Below are 13567 nucleotides of genomic sequence, written 5' to 3'. Positions count from 1 at the left end.
GGTCACAAGCTGGCAGATGGTAGATTTAGGCTAGACATCAGGAGGTGCTACTTCACAGTCAGGACGACTAGGATCTGGAACTAACTTCCAAGAGAAGTTGTGCTGGCTCCTATCCTGGGGGTGTTTAAGAGGAGGCTGGATGAACACCTTGCTGGGCTCATTTGACCCCAGTACTCTTTCCTGCCATGGCAGTGGGCTGGACTCGATGATCTGCTCAGGTCCCTTCCGTCCCTACAAACTATGAATATGACTTAGTTTTAAAAAAAAGTTAGAGCAGTGCAAAAGCCTCCCTGCTCGCCTGTCTTTGTCAGTTCTGATGTCTATAATCAACTTCATATTCCCAGCAGCACAAATTGCTGCTGCTTTTTCTTCTCTGGAGAGCAGGCCTCTCTCTCTCATACACATGCACAGATCTCAGCTGCCAGGTGTGATGGCTGCTGCTTTTTCTTGTCACTTCCAATTATAGAAGCATCTCAGATAGGGAATGAGTTTGACTTTTGCCAACACTATTCAGAGTTCATCAGTATTGCTGGATTTACGGGTCTTTCAACTCAAAGATTCATCCCAGCCTACAGGCACTGCTGCTTTCCTCCGTGCACATATTGCAGACCCAGAAAGCATCTCCCTCTCCTCCCTCACCAGCCTGCTCATGAACAAACACACCAGTAACTTACCCTTCATGGTCCAAATAGACAAGGTGCAAAGCACCTTCACCACCTTTCTAAGTCTTGCCAGAGATCCCAGGACCCTACAGGAACAGATGCTTATTTTTGTTCAGAATAGTCTGCAGTAGGGAACTTTTCCCTATCACTGATTTAGCTGTACCAGTCTTTTGTAAAAAAGGCAGCTCTATTAGAAACAACCTGCCAACTACCAACACCACCCACGCAGTTTGGTATTCTGAGAAGTCTTTTCCCATTCCCTGTTTTTCTTCCTGCCTTAGTTTCTATCATTGTGATTATGTGAGAATGTTATTTTCCAAAGTAGATTTATAAGTCTAGCCTTCATGATGCAGGAAAAAACCCTGACAATCTGACGTTAAATAAATACATACATACATACATGTAGGATTCTTTTAAGCCTAAGCACATAACTGACTTGGGGGTTTTTTTTAAACTAAGATGCACATCCTAACAAAACACGCATCTCTCCTCTCCCTACAATTTAAAAGGTCATTTTCACTCTGGGATAGGGATATACAGAAGGGCTGGAGATCAGCATTTTTTCTGCAAATGTAAAATTGCCCAGAAATCAGTACTAACCTTTTCCTTATCTAACAAACTGAAACCTACTATTCCAGCAGCAAAGAACACATGGATGGATAATGAATCATGAGGCTGAACATGAAAAATGTGATTCCTCTACCAACATTATCTATTTTTGAACATAAAATAAAATGCATTACAGAAAAATAGAATTCTTAAGTAAATATTTGTTAACCAATTAACCAAATAAAATAGAAAAATTAAGTCTCCTTTGAAATTATTTCAATTTTATAAAAGATATGACATTTCTTAATTCCCATTTTCAAATTAATTGCAGATATGCAATGCTCATTGGCATCACAAGTGCACATCTAAAGGGATCATGATACTATTTGTATCTTGAGACCATAATTAAACTAGCCCTTGCATGGATGTGCAGCAGCTAAACAGGGAGGAAAAAAAGAACACCCCCTTGCATAGCTTGATAAAGGTCAAGCAGAATCATCATCTGATTGTGCTACAGTACAGAGTGGTGAAATTCAGACAAAATCATGCTCCCCCACTCTCCCAATCTCCAATGCAGGGCATGGCCCTGGTGGAAAAATAAACTGTTCCACATGACACAGTAAGAGAGTAAATGCTTTCCCCTTAAACTACCCAGAAAGACAGGCAGGTACTCCCTCTGGGTCAGAGGTGGGCAAAATATGGCCCTTGCAAGCTGGATCCAGCCCATAGCAGGTCCCTCAGACCCAGCCAGCCAGCCCAGGCCATGGCACATGTGGCTACCCGTAGGCTGCAGAGGTGCCACCTAGCATTTGAGTGTAGCCCATCTGATCCTCACACATTGCTCTCAGGCACACTGGAAGCTGTAGTTCACAGGGCCAGGCAGCACAGCAGCAGGACAGTGTGGCACGGTGGCTGGACTTGGTTTCCTGGCAACCCCTGCAGTAGTGGCTCCTTCCAGCTGCTGTTGCCAGCATATCTACTGCCACCAGACCCAGTCCCGCTGCCCAAGCACTGTGGCCCATCCACCCAACATCCACTTCCTGGGTTGCTGCAAAACCAATGCCCATCGTAGGAACATCTGGGGAGCAGATCGTGGTTCTCGCCCAGGCCCAGGCCCTGCACTGTCACCACTGGGCAATCCCAGCCCCAGCCACCCATCCCTCACTGCCCACTCCTTCCCATCTGCCCAGCTGACATGCCCTGCCCACAGGTGTCCATGGAGACCTTGCTCAACTGCCCTGTCCGGTGCCCCCAGCGGTGGGTACGGGGCAGACAGGAGCAATTAGCATCTTCCTGCCCCTCTTCCCCTTCTCCTCCATCTGCTGCATTGGGCAATGTAAACAGCCACGTCAGGGGGCCAAAGCCAAGTCAGTAACCCCAGCATGTGTAATGGGGAATAACTTAATAGGAACATCGGGAATAAACTAGAACTTGGTCTATAGGTGAGAGATTAGAAGGCCGAGACATTCGATGTGTTAAGGGACAATATAAACTAAGCAATTCTAGGAGGTATGGAATAAAGATCTGCTCTTGCAGGCTGAAGTATATGAACTAAGTTAATTAAAAACTGTGGTACATTATTGAGGTTTATATGCCGTATCTTGAAAGGCAAATTTTTACAATAGCAACAACATTCAATACATAGGAGAAAAGCCAATTTTAAAGTGAGACTACGCAGCAAAGCACTTTAAAGCCTTGAGGTTGTGGGTCACAAAGTACACATTCAGTACAGATGTGCTCTTTTTGAATGCTACTGCAAAGTTTTACAGGTTAATAAGACAGACAGAGCCAAATGACATTACCTAGAATAACACCTGAACAGAAAACACACACTCTTGTCACGGTATATTTTAAGCATGGAGAAGAAGTCCTTGATGGACAAAGGAACAAATTTTAATACCCGAGACACAGCTGATAATATAGCTGTGTCCATTCCAGTTCTAGCTCCATTCTAGCTCCAGCGAGGTTCCATCTCCATTCAGAGTTAGAGAAAAGTGAGGGCCCTTTTAATCAGTGGGGAAACTCTTAATATTCTTATACAATGAACAGTTAGCCACAGTCAGATAACTTGAAACTAGTTCTCTCTAGGAAAGGTAATGTATACATTCATGACACATTCTTACTTGCCTTCCAGCATTCTCTGCTGAGAATGGTTTGGTTTCATTTTCATATGAACAGAAAATTGCTCTGTAACAGCAAACTTGAGATAACATTTACTAAAAAGCCTTAAGATCATGTCAGAAGTCAAGCACTCTGCAGTAAAAACAAGTGCTTATTAAAAGCCCTATATGCTCTTATTGGTATTTTCCCCACTTCAGAGCTTAAATTATAAATTTAAGGTATATTATTAATCCTAAAGATACTAGCAACCATAAATTTCAAAGCAGCCAAAATGCAACAGTTGAGCTACAAACGGTCAAGGTTACCCCCCAACCTGACTCTGCCTCTTCCCTTTTAAATGATAAGTCATAAGACACAGACTTGAACATTGAACATCACCAAGCAGTAGTCTGCAGTACTTGTTTACTGGAGTAAGACAGTATTTTGCTTATACTTTAAATAGCTCTACTATCAAGAGCTTTACATCTTGCAGTCAGCCTATACCAATTTTACAGCAGAGATGATGGTTGGTTAAAAGCAGAAGATGCAGTTTACCTTCAGTGTGGCAGTGCAGTGACATTATGGTTGTATACCAATAAAAGATTTCTAGCAAGAAGTCTGTTGTCTACATTACTGTCTCAAGGCAAGAGTACACAGTTGCTATAGGGAAGTGGAAATAACACAGAACAGGCACAGACAATGGCAGGGAAAAGATTAGCCAGCCAAACTGATAACTATGCACTAACCAGTGTCATGAGGTAAGCCATATACCTAGATGCAGGTGCCAAACAAAACTACAAGTGGCTTGAAACTGGACAAGCTGTGTCTATGAACTGATTAATAATTTCTGACAGAAAAATATGGTAGTTGGGTCCACCCAGAATGGAATGGATAGTTGGCATTATTGCTTCATTCAATAATATTCTGTACAGGCATTACCATTTTATGTTTTAAAAAGAAGGCCAGAAGCATTTCCTCAGCACCTTCTTGTGCTCTTAGAATCCAACAGCAAATTTTTTCATCTTAAAAATGGGAGAGGGTGTTTGTACTGCGAAGCTGGATAATTTGGAGAGAATTTCTATGTGCCTGAAAATTCTGTGTGACCCTACCAAAACTATGTTACATAAATAACAATACAGAACTGAATAAGCTTTCACAGTAAGTTAATATATCATTGATTCAACTAACATCCAAAGCCGTGAAATGAAAAAAACAATTCTCACAAGGAAGTAGCAATTTCTTTTTAACTAAATCTTTCCCCCAGAATTGGATTAATTTGAATAGGTCATTTATTACTCCTAACATATTGCCAGGTTTCTTGCAGATTTCAACTGCCTCCTAATCTAACACGAGTAAAGTAGATTATGAACCAAAATATAATTAATGTGCTTGCCCAAATAAATGCAGGAGTCATTTAAATAAAACAACACATTGTTACATGTCAACAAAATCCAAGACAAATGATACATTTTAAGATTCAAATGAAAACACCAGAGAGATTAAACAAGTTCTGGCAACTATTTTTACGTAGATTCTATAGATTTTTTATCTTCAGATGCAGGAACTTCCATATTAAAAAGAGCATGGTATTTTAGAAGATAAGTGACATCCTTCAGTTCCAAACTGTATTCCTCTGCTATTTTTTCTGCAGTCCATGTTTCAGGATGCAGTCTATGATTATTAAGAAAAGTCAGAAGCTCCACAGTACAAATTTTGCCTTTGTGAACACGGTGAATATCTAGAGAACTGTAACGACCTAGTTTTGTAAGTCTGTATTCATCCTCTTTACATGGGAGACTTTCACCTTCAACTTTTACCTGGATCAGTAAGAAAAGAAAGAGTTCAAATCAGTAGGATGCATTTATTTTGTAAATTGTACAAGCCCTATCTATTTCTCTAACAATAATTTTGCCTTTTAAAGGGGAGGGAGGGACAGGAAAGGGACACCCCTCTCCTGTTTACTAGTCCTAAGAAATGAATGCTCATGGACTGTTCCCCACTCTCCTAAAAACGCTTTATTTTCTGAGTACAAAGGTTCACAGCAACAATAATATACAATGAAATCATCAACAAAGCTAACGGCACTTTATCATGCATCAGCAGATACATGACAAATAGAACTAAGGGGGCGATACATTTTCCCCTTTATGAGGCATCGGTCAGAATGCAGCTGGAGTACTGCATCCAGTTTTGGGTGCCGTACTTTAAGGATGTGGATAGCCTGGAGAGGGTCCAGAGCAGGGCCACTAGTATGGTTAAGGGTTTACAGGCCAAGCCCTATAAGAACAGACTAAGAGACCTGGATTTCTTCAGCCTCCGCAAGAGAAGACTGAGAGGTGATCTTGTGGCCGCCTACAAATTTATTAGGTGGGGTGCAGCAAGGTATCAGAGATGCTCTGTTCACCAGGGTGCCTCTTGGAGTAACAAGGAACAATGGTCACAAACTGACAGAGAGCAGATTTAGGCTACACATCAGGAAAAACTTCTTCATGGTATGGGTCAAAGTTTGGAATGGGCTTCCAAGGGAGATGGTGCTCTCCCCCACTTCGGGGGTTTTTAAGAGAAGGCTGGATAGGCATTTGGCTGGAGTCATCTGACCTCAGCACTCTTTCCTGCCCAGGCAGAGGTTCAGACTCGAAGATCTGTTAAGGTCCCTTCCAACCCTGGCATTTATGAACAACCAAATATCCAGCACCCAGTGACCCATTTTCTGAAAAGCCAAAACTCCTGCAAACTTCAGTGAAAGTTCTCAGCCCTCAACATCTTTGGAGAGGAAGAAAAAAAGCTACAGATTTCTATATTTCAACCTGACTGTAGATGCTTAATGTCAAATAATGACATGTGAAAATGCTGTCCTACATATTTAACTTGACACCATTTGCCTATGTTTGCATCAGAGCAGGCACTTTCTACTCTTCATCTTCTAGTAGAACTTAAAAAGAATATAAATGGGAGAAGAAAGGATGACTTTTTCTGGAAACAGTTTCTCGGGTTGTAAAAAACAACCCACACCCACCCACCCAAACCAGCTTCTATACATTTTACGACTTCCCTTTTCCTCTGGTTCAGTTTGGTTTGTTTGTTTGTTTGTTTTTTCATTTGAAGCTTTGGTGCAGTTTTGCACCCTCTGGTTTTGTTCTGTGAATTTCTCAAAACGTTTTTAGCATCTCTTCATACTCCCCTTTCCAAGTTTGGTTCAAAATCAGCTATCAAGCTCCCTGCTCCACACTGGGGGCTGGGAGGGAAGGGGAGGAAAGTAGCCTTTATGTCCCAAGGCCAAGAGAATTTCTTGCAAGCCCACAGCTACTGGTTAACTCAAGTCATCAAGCATCAGCTTTTATCTGAGCTACATTTTAAAGCATGTTGAGGCTTCAGCCACTCACTGAAGGGTGAATCATTTACAGAGAATACTTAACCTCACAGAGCAAAGCCCTCTTTGTTTTAGTCCATTCTAAAAGTAACAGGGTAGATGAAGACACCTGTGTGGAAGATGAGGCAAACCAGGGCATCAATACAGACTGAAAGTACCCTTAACAAATTGCACTGGACCCCAAATTTGGGATTATATTAAGTAGAATAAGATATATAAACATAAGACCTTGCTGGGCAAAAACTTTGCCATTGTTAATGTGGGGACTGCATCTGAAACACAAATCAACCATCAATACCTGCTATTTTTTTAAAACAGGTAGCTTCTGGGTGCTAAGGCAACAAGCTGCACCAAATACACCCCCCGCCCCCTCAGTTCTGGATATCCTTATAGTTTGGCCATGTGAAGAGTGGATACTGCGGTGCGCCCACTGCGGAAAGAGACTCACTTTCCTGGGTGGATCCTTGGAATCGACATAGACATGTTTTAAAAAGGCAAGAAGCCTGTTGTCTTTTTTGTGGATTTCATGTTGGATTTCTAGATAGTGAAAAGAAAGAGAGAGAGAAAACACATACAATATACTCTCCTTGGCTTGCATTTAATAATAACCAATCCCCACCCATCACCAGTTTGAATATATAGGAAGGTGAGGTGCCCCTGCATATTTCTCAGGAGGGAAAAAAAAAATGCTGGTTGCTGCAAGCACTGCAACATTCCCAAGCTCCAGTTCATGCAAAGGGTCGCACTAAAGCACAGGAACATGTTTCCCAGAGAGGTGGTAGAGCCTCCATCCCTGGAGGTTTTTAAGACCTGGCTAGACAAAGCCCTATCTGGGACAATCTAGTTGGGGCAGGTCCTGCCTTGAGCACGCGGTTGGACTAGATCAGAGTTTCTCAACCTGTGAGTCATTTTGACCCAAGAGCCGGTCACAAGAATATATGAAAGGGTCAGAAACCACCTTGAAAAATGGATTGTCCCATAAAGGAAAAAAAGGTGGGAACCTGCAGCTTTTCTGTTGCAGCCTGGCACAGCCCCAGCCTGCAAGGGGCAGCTTGGGGGCCCTCCTGTGCCACACACTGGGGGGCAGCAGGTAGGGAGCAAGGGCCATTGGCCATCCGTGTTTACAAACGGGCCCTGGTCCCAAAAAAATGGAGATCCCTGCACACGATGACCTCTGTCCGACCCGCGCCTTCTGTAAGTGTGGGTCTGTGACCAAAGGGTCCAACACAAACCAGTCCCGGGCCCCGGGGCGCCCTACCACACCTCCCGTTTTTCGCCAGAACCGGGGGCCGGGCTGCACGGGCCCGGGAACAGCAGCTCCCGGCTTGCTCCGCGCGCGGCTCCCACGTCACTGCCGCCGTGCCGCGGGGGCACTTACCAGGCGACTCGGCGGGCCGGGCCGTGGGGTACCACGGCGCGCGGGTGGCCTTGGGCTCGTCGATGACGCGGAACGCGCGGTTCTCCACGTTGAAGTTGCGGAAAGCGCGGACCAAGCGCTCCCATATGATCCGCATGGCCGCGCTCCCCTCCTGGTGCCGCCGCGCATGCGCAGGGGGGTGGCGGAGGGCGCCGCTTAGCGGCTGGAGGAGCGCAGCGCTGGGCGGGGCGGGTGCAGACAAGGGCGAGGGAGGGGCGGAGAGCGGGGCGGTTGCTGCTGGGCCCCCGGGTCACCGAGAAGCAGGGCCGGGCTCGCCATGGGTCGCGGGGCCGAGCCCCGTCTGTGGTTTAGCTATGAGGTCTGCCCCACCTACGCCTGGGGCTGCCACCCGCCCCGGCACACCAGAGACCTGACAGCGGCCTGCCTGGCCAAAGCAGGGGAACATCTACACTTACGTTGCTGCAACTTCAAGCCACTGGTCCGCGTCCTTCTCTGCAGCGAGAGTGAAAAGGTGCTTTCCCTCCTCTTTACGGTAGCCCTTCAAGTATTCATGTCCCCTCTTAAACATCTGTTCCGCAACGGCATGTTCAAATTAAGAAATGGCTAGAAACCAGCTCTCCAGTTAGTGCACATTGTCAGGCACGAACGTTGTACCTGGTTGGCTCTTTTTAGAGCTCGCTGGACATTTTTACAGTGTGATCGTTACTTCGTACATATGGCCAGTCTCGATTGATTGCGCGATTGGCCAGTCAGTTTTGCAGTATATGTAATGGGTCGCATGGTAAGTAGCATTATTTTACTCAGTTGCAGGAGAAACAAGGCAGCTGAAGGCAAGTATGATCCAGCTTCAGGCAGGGGGTTGGATTAGATGACCTAGTCACTTCCAGCCCTGCTTTTCTATGAAAAGGGAAGAAGAACCGGAGTACTTCCCAAACCTCCCAAACTTTCTTTATCACAGTATCACAGCTGGCCTTTTTTTCACCTCTCCCCTCTGACCTACCATTTTGGGTACTATTATATGGCCCAACAGACAGAACTGCTACTTTTAGATCTCCTGAGAGTACTCTGGAAGCACAGAGTTCTACAGAGTTGCAATTAATTTTGGTAAATAAATAAAAGGAAAATGTTCTACCCCAACAGCAACGACAGAGCGACCCATTATTGTTGCTAAAGAAATAATGCATTTGATGGGTGTGTGTTTGTGTAGCCAGATCTCTGTTGTTGCTCCTAGGCAAAAACATCTTTCTTTATGTCTGCAAACATACACATAAATTATCGCTTTTAGGTCAATGTAACTTTTTATGTGGATGCGTTAGGGCTCAAACCTTATCTTTTTAAAGATTCACTGACCACTAAAACTCACAATGAAGAAACCCTAGGCATTCAGCATCCCCCTCCCTTCTGAGTGGGGACCCGGTGGGTGCTGGAAGTCTCAGTGCAAGGAGAGTGGGTGCTGCTCTGGAGGGAAAACCACAGAAGAATCAGGCCATACCTATGACCATCTTTGTTGGGGTAAAGATAGAAATGTCCTCAAGGTGGCAGGCTAATCTAGGGTTTTCATTTTGTAGACTTTCAGTCATCAGTGTATGAATCCCGTATTTTTTCAGCATTTTAAAACTAGCCACGGTATGGTATAACAATTGCTGTTTTCCAGCTGAATTGTAAGTATTTTTTTTAAACTTAATGGTGTCCATCACCCTGCACAGATCATAAAAATATAGGTAAAAAAGACTCATTAACATAAACATCTAAATAATCCAGATCAGTGAAAATGTCAATGCAATAGATGCATCTATTTCAACTTGAAACCAGAATCTAGCCAAATTCTGGTTAATATTTCAATTGAATCTTTTTATAGTGAGTGGTCCTGATAGTATATAGAAGAGGGCCATTCAGCAGGGCCACAGTAATGTATAGGCAGACTAGGCACATGCTTAGGGCCCTAAGTGAAGAAGAGGCCTAGTAGTGCTTATTTTACATATTATAATTATTGAGTGAAAAAAGTAGAGGCCCACAAGGTTGTTTGCCTAGGACCCATTAAAGGGTTAATCCAGCCCTGCCATTTAGTGTATAATTCATTAAGTTTACCTTTTATTTTTATTGCATTTTAGATTGCTCCTAAATTTATGACATTGTATATGATGCAAAATAGTGGAGCCAGTCTAAAGTTGTGACATTTATTACTGTGTTGTTCCAGTTACAAGCAAGGCTTTTTTTTCCTTCCAAAAGAACAATAAAAATCCTCCTCTACCTTTATGTGAGATTGATGTATAATTGGAACAATATGTCCGTGTGAGACTGGCCAAGCCATGTGACTCTTACGAGTGCTGTGCAAGGTCATCTATTCATTAATGGTGGCAGGTTCAACTTATATTGAAAAGGAGCTATGGTGGCTGTGTAACCCATTGTCAGCATGATGTAGTTCCTAGGATCTACCAGAAGCAGGAGGCAGGCAGTAATCTTCTCTCAAGAAGCTAGTAGCTGAGAAGTCCAAAGAGCCCTTGACCAGGGAACACGGAGCTAGGCAGCCTTGGGTCCCCAGCTGGAGCCACAAAGCCAGAAAACAGCCCACAAAGGCCAGGCACAGAATTTACACTTATTATGTGGTAGGAGCACAGAAAGCACTGTACAGCCATAACCAAACAGATAGTCAGGTCACACAGAGCCTGTAAAAATGGTGGATCCCTATTTAAAATAACTCTGGATGGATGTAGATGCGAATTCCATGTGCCCGTCAGGGCATTTATAAAGATTGCTGTTTTTGATTAAGTGCTGTGCTGATTGTGGACACCACATTCACATAGGGGGCTCTCCAAGATGTTCATCTAATATAGTGCTGTTAAGAAGCATCCGTATCCAGATCTCAGTCTCTTCAGCTTGACCCGTGCATCTCTGTCAAAGTTGTGCCCAATGGGGGACTCATTTGGTGTTGGTATAAAATTCTGTAGGAATAGACTTCAGACTGGATTACTCTGAAAGATCATTTAATTTCCATTCACCCCACCCCTTATCTAAATTTAGTGCAATACACAAGGCTACAATACCTGGCCTGCTGGACTCTCTGTGGGCCCAAAAACCTTGCAGCAGAGGAGTGGTTAGGATCTGTCTTCTTATGTCACTTGGTCTCATGCCCTGGAGTACAGGGAATACGTGTGTGTGTACGTTGTGCAGCCTGTTTTAAGTCCCAGTGCACTGTTAAGTACAGTGCTGAGCTTTTTAGTGCAACAGCTGCTGGACCATACAGGAGCACAGTAATCTGCTGGGGTTTATACCATTGCAAGTGTGGTGGTTCTGAGCACTTTGAAGTTGTTGTGCTATGTTGTGCTAGTTAAATGTCTGAAGGCAGCTACCCGTGCAGAAACTTTACTCCAGACCTTCTGAATGAGATGTTTATAGGTGATGGAACAGTCTAATGTGATTTCTTGGTAAGTTGCTCTTGACTATGAATGTGTGAAAAACTGATTGTCTTTGTGGAAGACAGATGATACTGATTTATTGATGCTACCCCACTGACCTCTGGCCTCTTGAACACCCTGCCCCCACAACTCCATGACACGGGCCAGGACCCCGTACTGTTGTTGGGAGTTTATCTGTCTGCATTATGCTGAATGACCATAAATCTGGTTAATTGTCAACTGGCCACCCCATCCCTCAAGTTCACGTTGCTTTCCTGAGAGAGGCCGGTGTGTTGATGCGGAACAACTTTGCGCAAAACGGCACCCAAAAAGACTCCGAAAGACACTGAAAACTTTCTTTTGAGCCTCACAGCTGAGGTGTAACTAACAGTTGCAACTGTAGGTTTTTGTTTGTGTGTGTCCAGGCACTGTTCAGCAGAACACCTACTTATGAACACTGTGACAGGTAAGATGCAGCAGGAAATTGGAATTCTCCAATCAGATCTCCCCCCCCCCGCCTTCATTTTCATCCCAGAAAACTGGAAAAGGCTCATTCCTCTGGGCCCAAACACTTCAGTTCCCAGTTCCCACAGCAGGGAAATGAAACCCAGGCATCCAGGTTTTCCCAGCTGGGAGGTGTAATGCAGGTGTTCCACCACGTGGTCAATGCTGGGTTGTGAGCATCTGTGCGGCTTCCAGCCCCAGGCAGGAGAAGGGGTCTAGACAAGGGGACTCACCAGATGGTGTCTCAGTGTCTTCTTTGTCTGGAGACTCTGGGTATGGAAAGCCCTGTCGTGGAGCCCAAGATGCTGGATCCAGGATAGTCAGCAGAGGCATGTGCGTAGAAGGTGCCAGCAAAATAAGGACCAAAGGAGACGCTCAATGTGGGCAGTTGTATTGGACAGGTTGGTGATTGCTTGCACCTAAACTGCCATGGCACTTGAATGAGCCATCCATCTCAGGAATGTGCTGCAGAGGTCCAAGGATGGCGGTCTCCAGGTGGCCACCCACTGTCTAAGGGAGGTCACTCTTGCTGCTTTGGAGCTGAGAGAGTTGTAGCACCAGGATAAGGAGTTTATGCATAGGGTCAAAGACCTTAGGATCCAGTCATGATACCTTTGAGTGGTGTCAGCACTGCCTCCCACAGGGAGACTTGCCCTCCTAGGCAGGAGTGGTGGAGCAAGCTGCTACCCACCCCTCTCACCCTAGCATGGAGAGCTCTGCTCTGGCGACTCCTCTTTGGGGCAACATGCCAAAGAGGCCTATGGAAGGGGTCCCTGGGTGGCAGCTGTGGGGGAACGCTTTACACTGTGCATTGATTAGGTGATGCTTGGGGGCAGGAGAGCCCTAGAACAGGAAATCTGGTGCATGAGAGCCCCTGACCTGTGGTCCAAGAAGCCAGGAACACTCCTTGAACCACAAGTCAGAGGCTCCCACGTGCCAGATCTGCTCCAGGGTCCCCTGATCCCTCTGCCCAGGTCCCACCGTGGGGGAGTGGCACAGCCTCTGCAGGGATAGACAGCCCCCTGGGCTCATGTCCACAATTGTTATTTATAATGCACACATGAAGTTTGGCAGCTATGCAATTTAATTAAACCAAGAGAGGCAGTTTTACGTGAGGCATTGTCCCTACCACCCCAAGTTCTCATGTTTGTTAAGTTGAGTCCCCATGGCTGCCCACTCCCTTCCCCCACTCAACGTCATAACTGCCCAGTGCAGCCATTGTCTTTCCCCAGTCTCTTAATGCTAACTAAGAAGATGGTTCCAAGTTCTGGAGGAGGCCACATTGCAGTTTTTGTTTAATAAACATACTAAAAGTTTGACAGTTTCAATACTTGATTAAAATGAGGCAAGTCTTTCCCTCTGCCTACATTACCCCTCAGCCCTGGCTTGTGCCTCTCTGGGAGGTTGAGGAGGGAGAGGAGAAGAAGAATGGTGCCTGGATAGCCAGGGTTGTGAGCAATGGTGCCCCGATGCAGGGCCAAGGGAGCCCATAGAAGGCGACCCATGGCCCAGTGTCAGGGTGTGGGTACTCGAAGCCCTCTGGCCCTACTCAGTGAGGAAGGGCTTCTGGTCCACATAGGTGAAGAGGAAGTCACCCAGGTCTTCAAGG

The 13567-nt window shown here is 45.3% G+C and overlaps 1 protein-coding gene across 2 annotated transcripts; it reads right to left on the bottom strand.

Moving 5' to 3' along the window:
• Nucleotides 1-4462: 4462 nt before the first annotated feature.
• NDUFAF4 (NADH:ubiquinone oxidoreductase complex assembly factor 4) lies at nucleotides 4463-8228 on the bottom strand. 2 transcript variants are annotated; one of them, XM_019520186.1, is made up of 4 exons: nucleotides 8060-8228; nucleotides 7130-7218; nucleotides 6728-6790; nucleotides 4463-5128 (listed from the first exon to the last, which is right to left on the bottom strand). In XM_019520186.1, exons 1-4 carry the CDS (start codon nucleotides 8193-8195, stop codon nucleotides 4835-4837), a joined length of 582 nt encoding a protein of 193 aa, XP_019375731.1. In that variant the 5' UTR covers nucleotides 8196-8228; the 3' UTR covers nucleotides 4463-4834. The 2 variants fall into 2 exon arrangements, with proteins under 2 accessions (XP_019375731.1, XP_019375732.1); XM_019520187.1 differs by lacking the exon at nucleotides 6728-6790.
• Between the last annotated feature and the right edge of the window lie 5339 nt (nucleotides 8229-13567).

Source organism: Gavialis gangeticus, unplaced genomic scaffold, assembly GCF_001723915.1.
Source record: "Gavialis gangeticus isolate Ggan-Ray unplaced genomic scaffold, GavGan_comp1, whole genome shotgun sequence".
In the NCBI taxonomy this organism is placed as follows: Eukaryota; Metazoa; Chordata; order Crocodylia; family Gavialidae; genus Gavialis; species Gavialis gangeticus.
The sequence above is the reverse complement of the archived record's forward strand: the minus strand, read 5'-3'. Positions and strand labels throughout refer to the sequence as shown.

Coding starts and splice junctions, on each gene's coding strand:
- NDUFAF4 (XM_019520186.1), bottom strand. CDS start 8,195: ATGCGGATCATATGGGAGCGCTTGGTCCGCGCTTTCCGCAACTTCAAC. Junction 6,791..7,129: donor CCAAGGATCCACCCAGGAAA/GTGAGTCTCTTT, acceptor TCTTCCACACAG/GTGTCTTCATCTACCCTGTT. Junction 5,129..6,727: donor AGAGGGCTTTGCTCTGTGAG/GTTAAGTATTCT, acceptor TTACTGATCCAG/GTAAAAGTTGAAGGTGAAAG.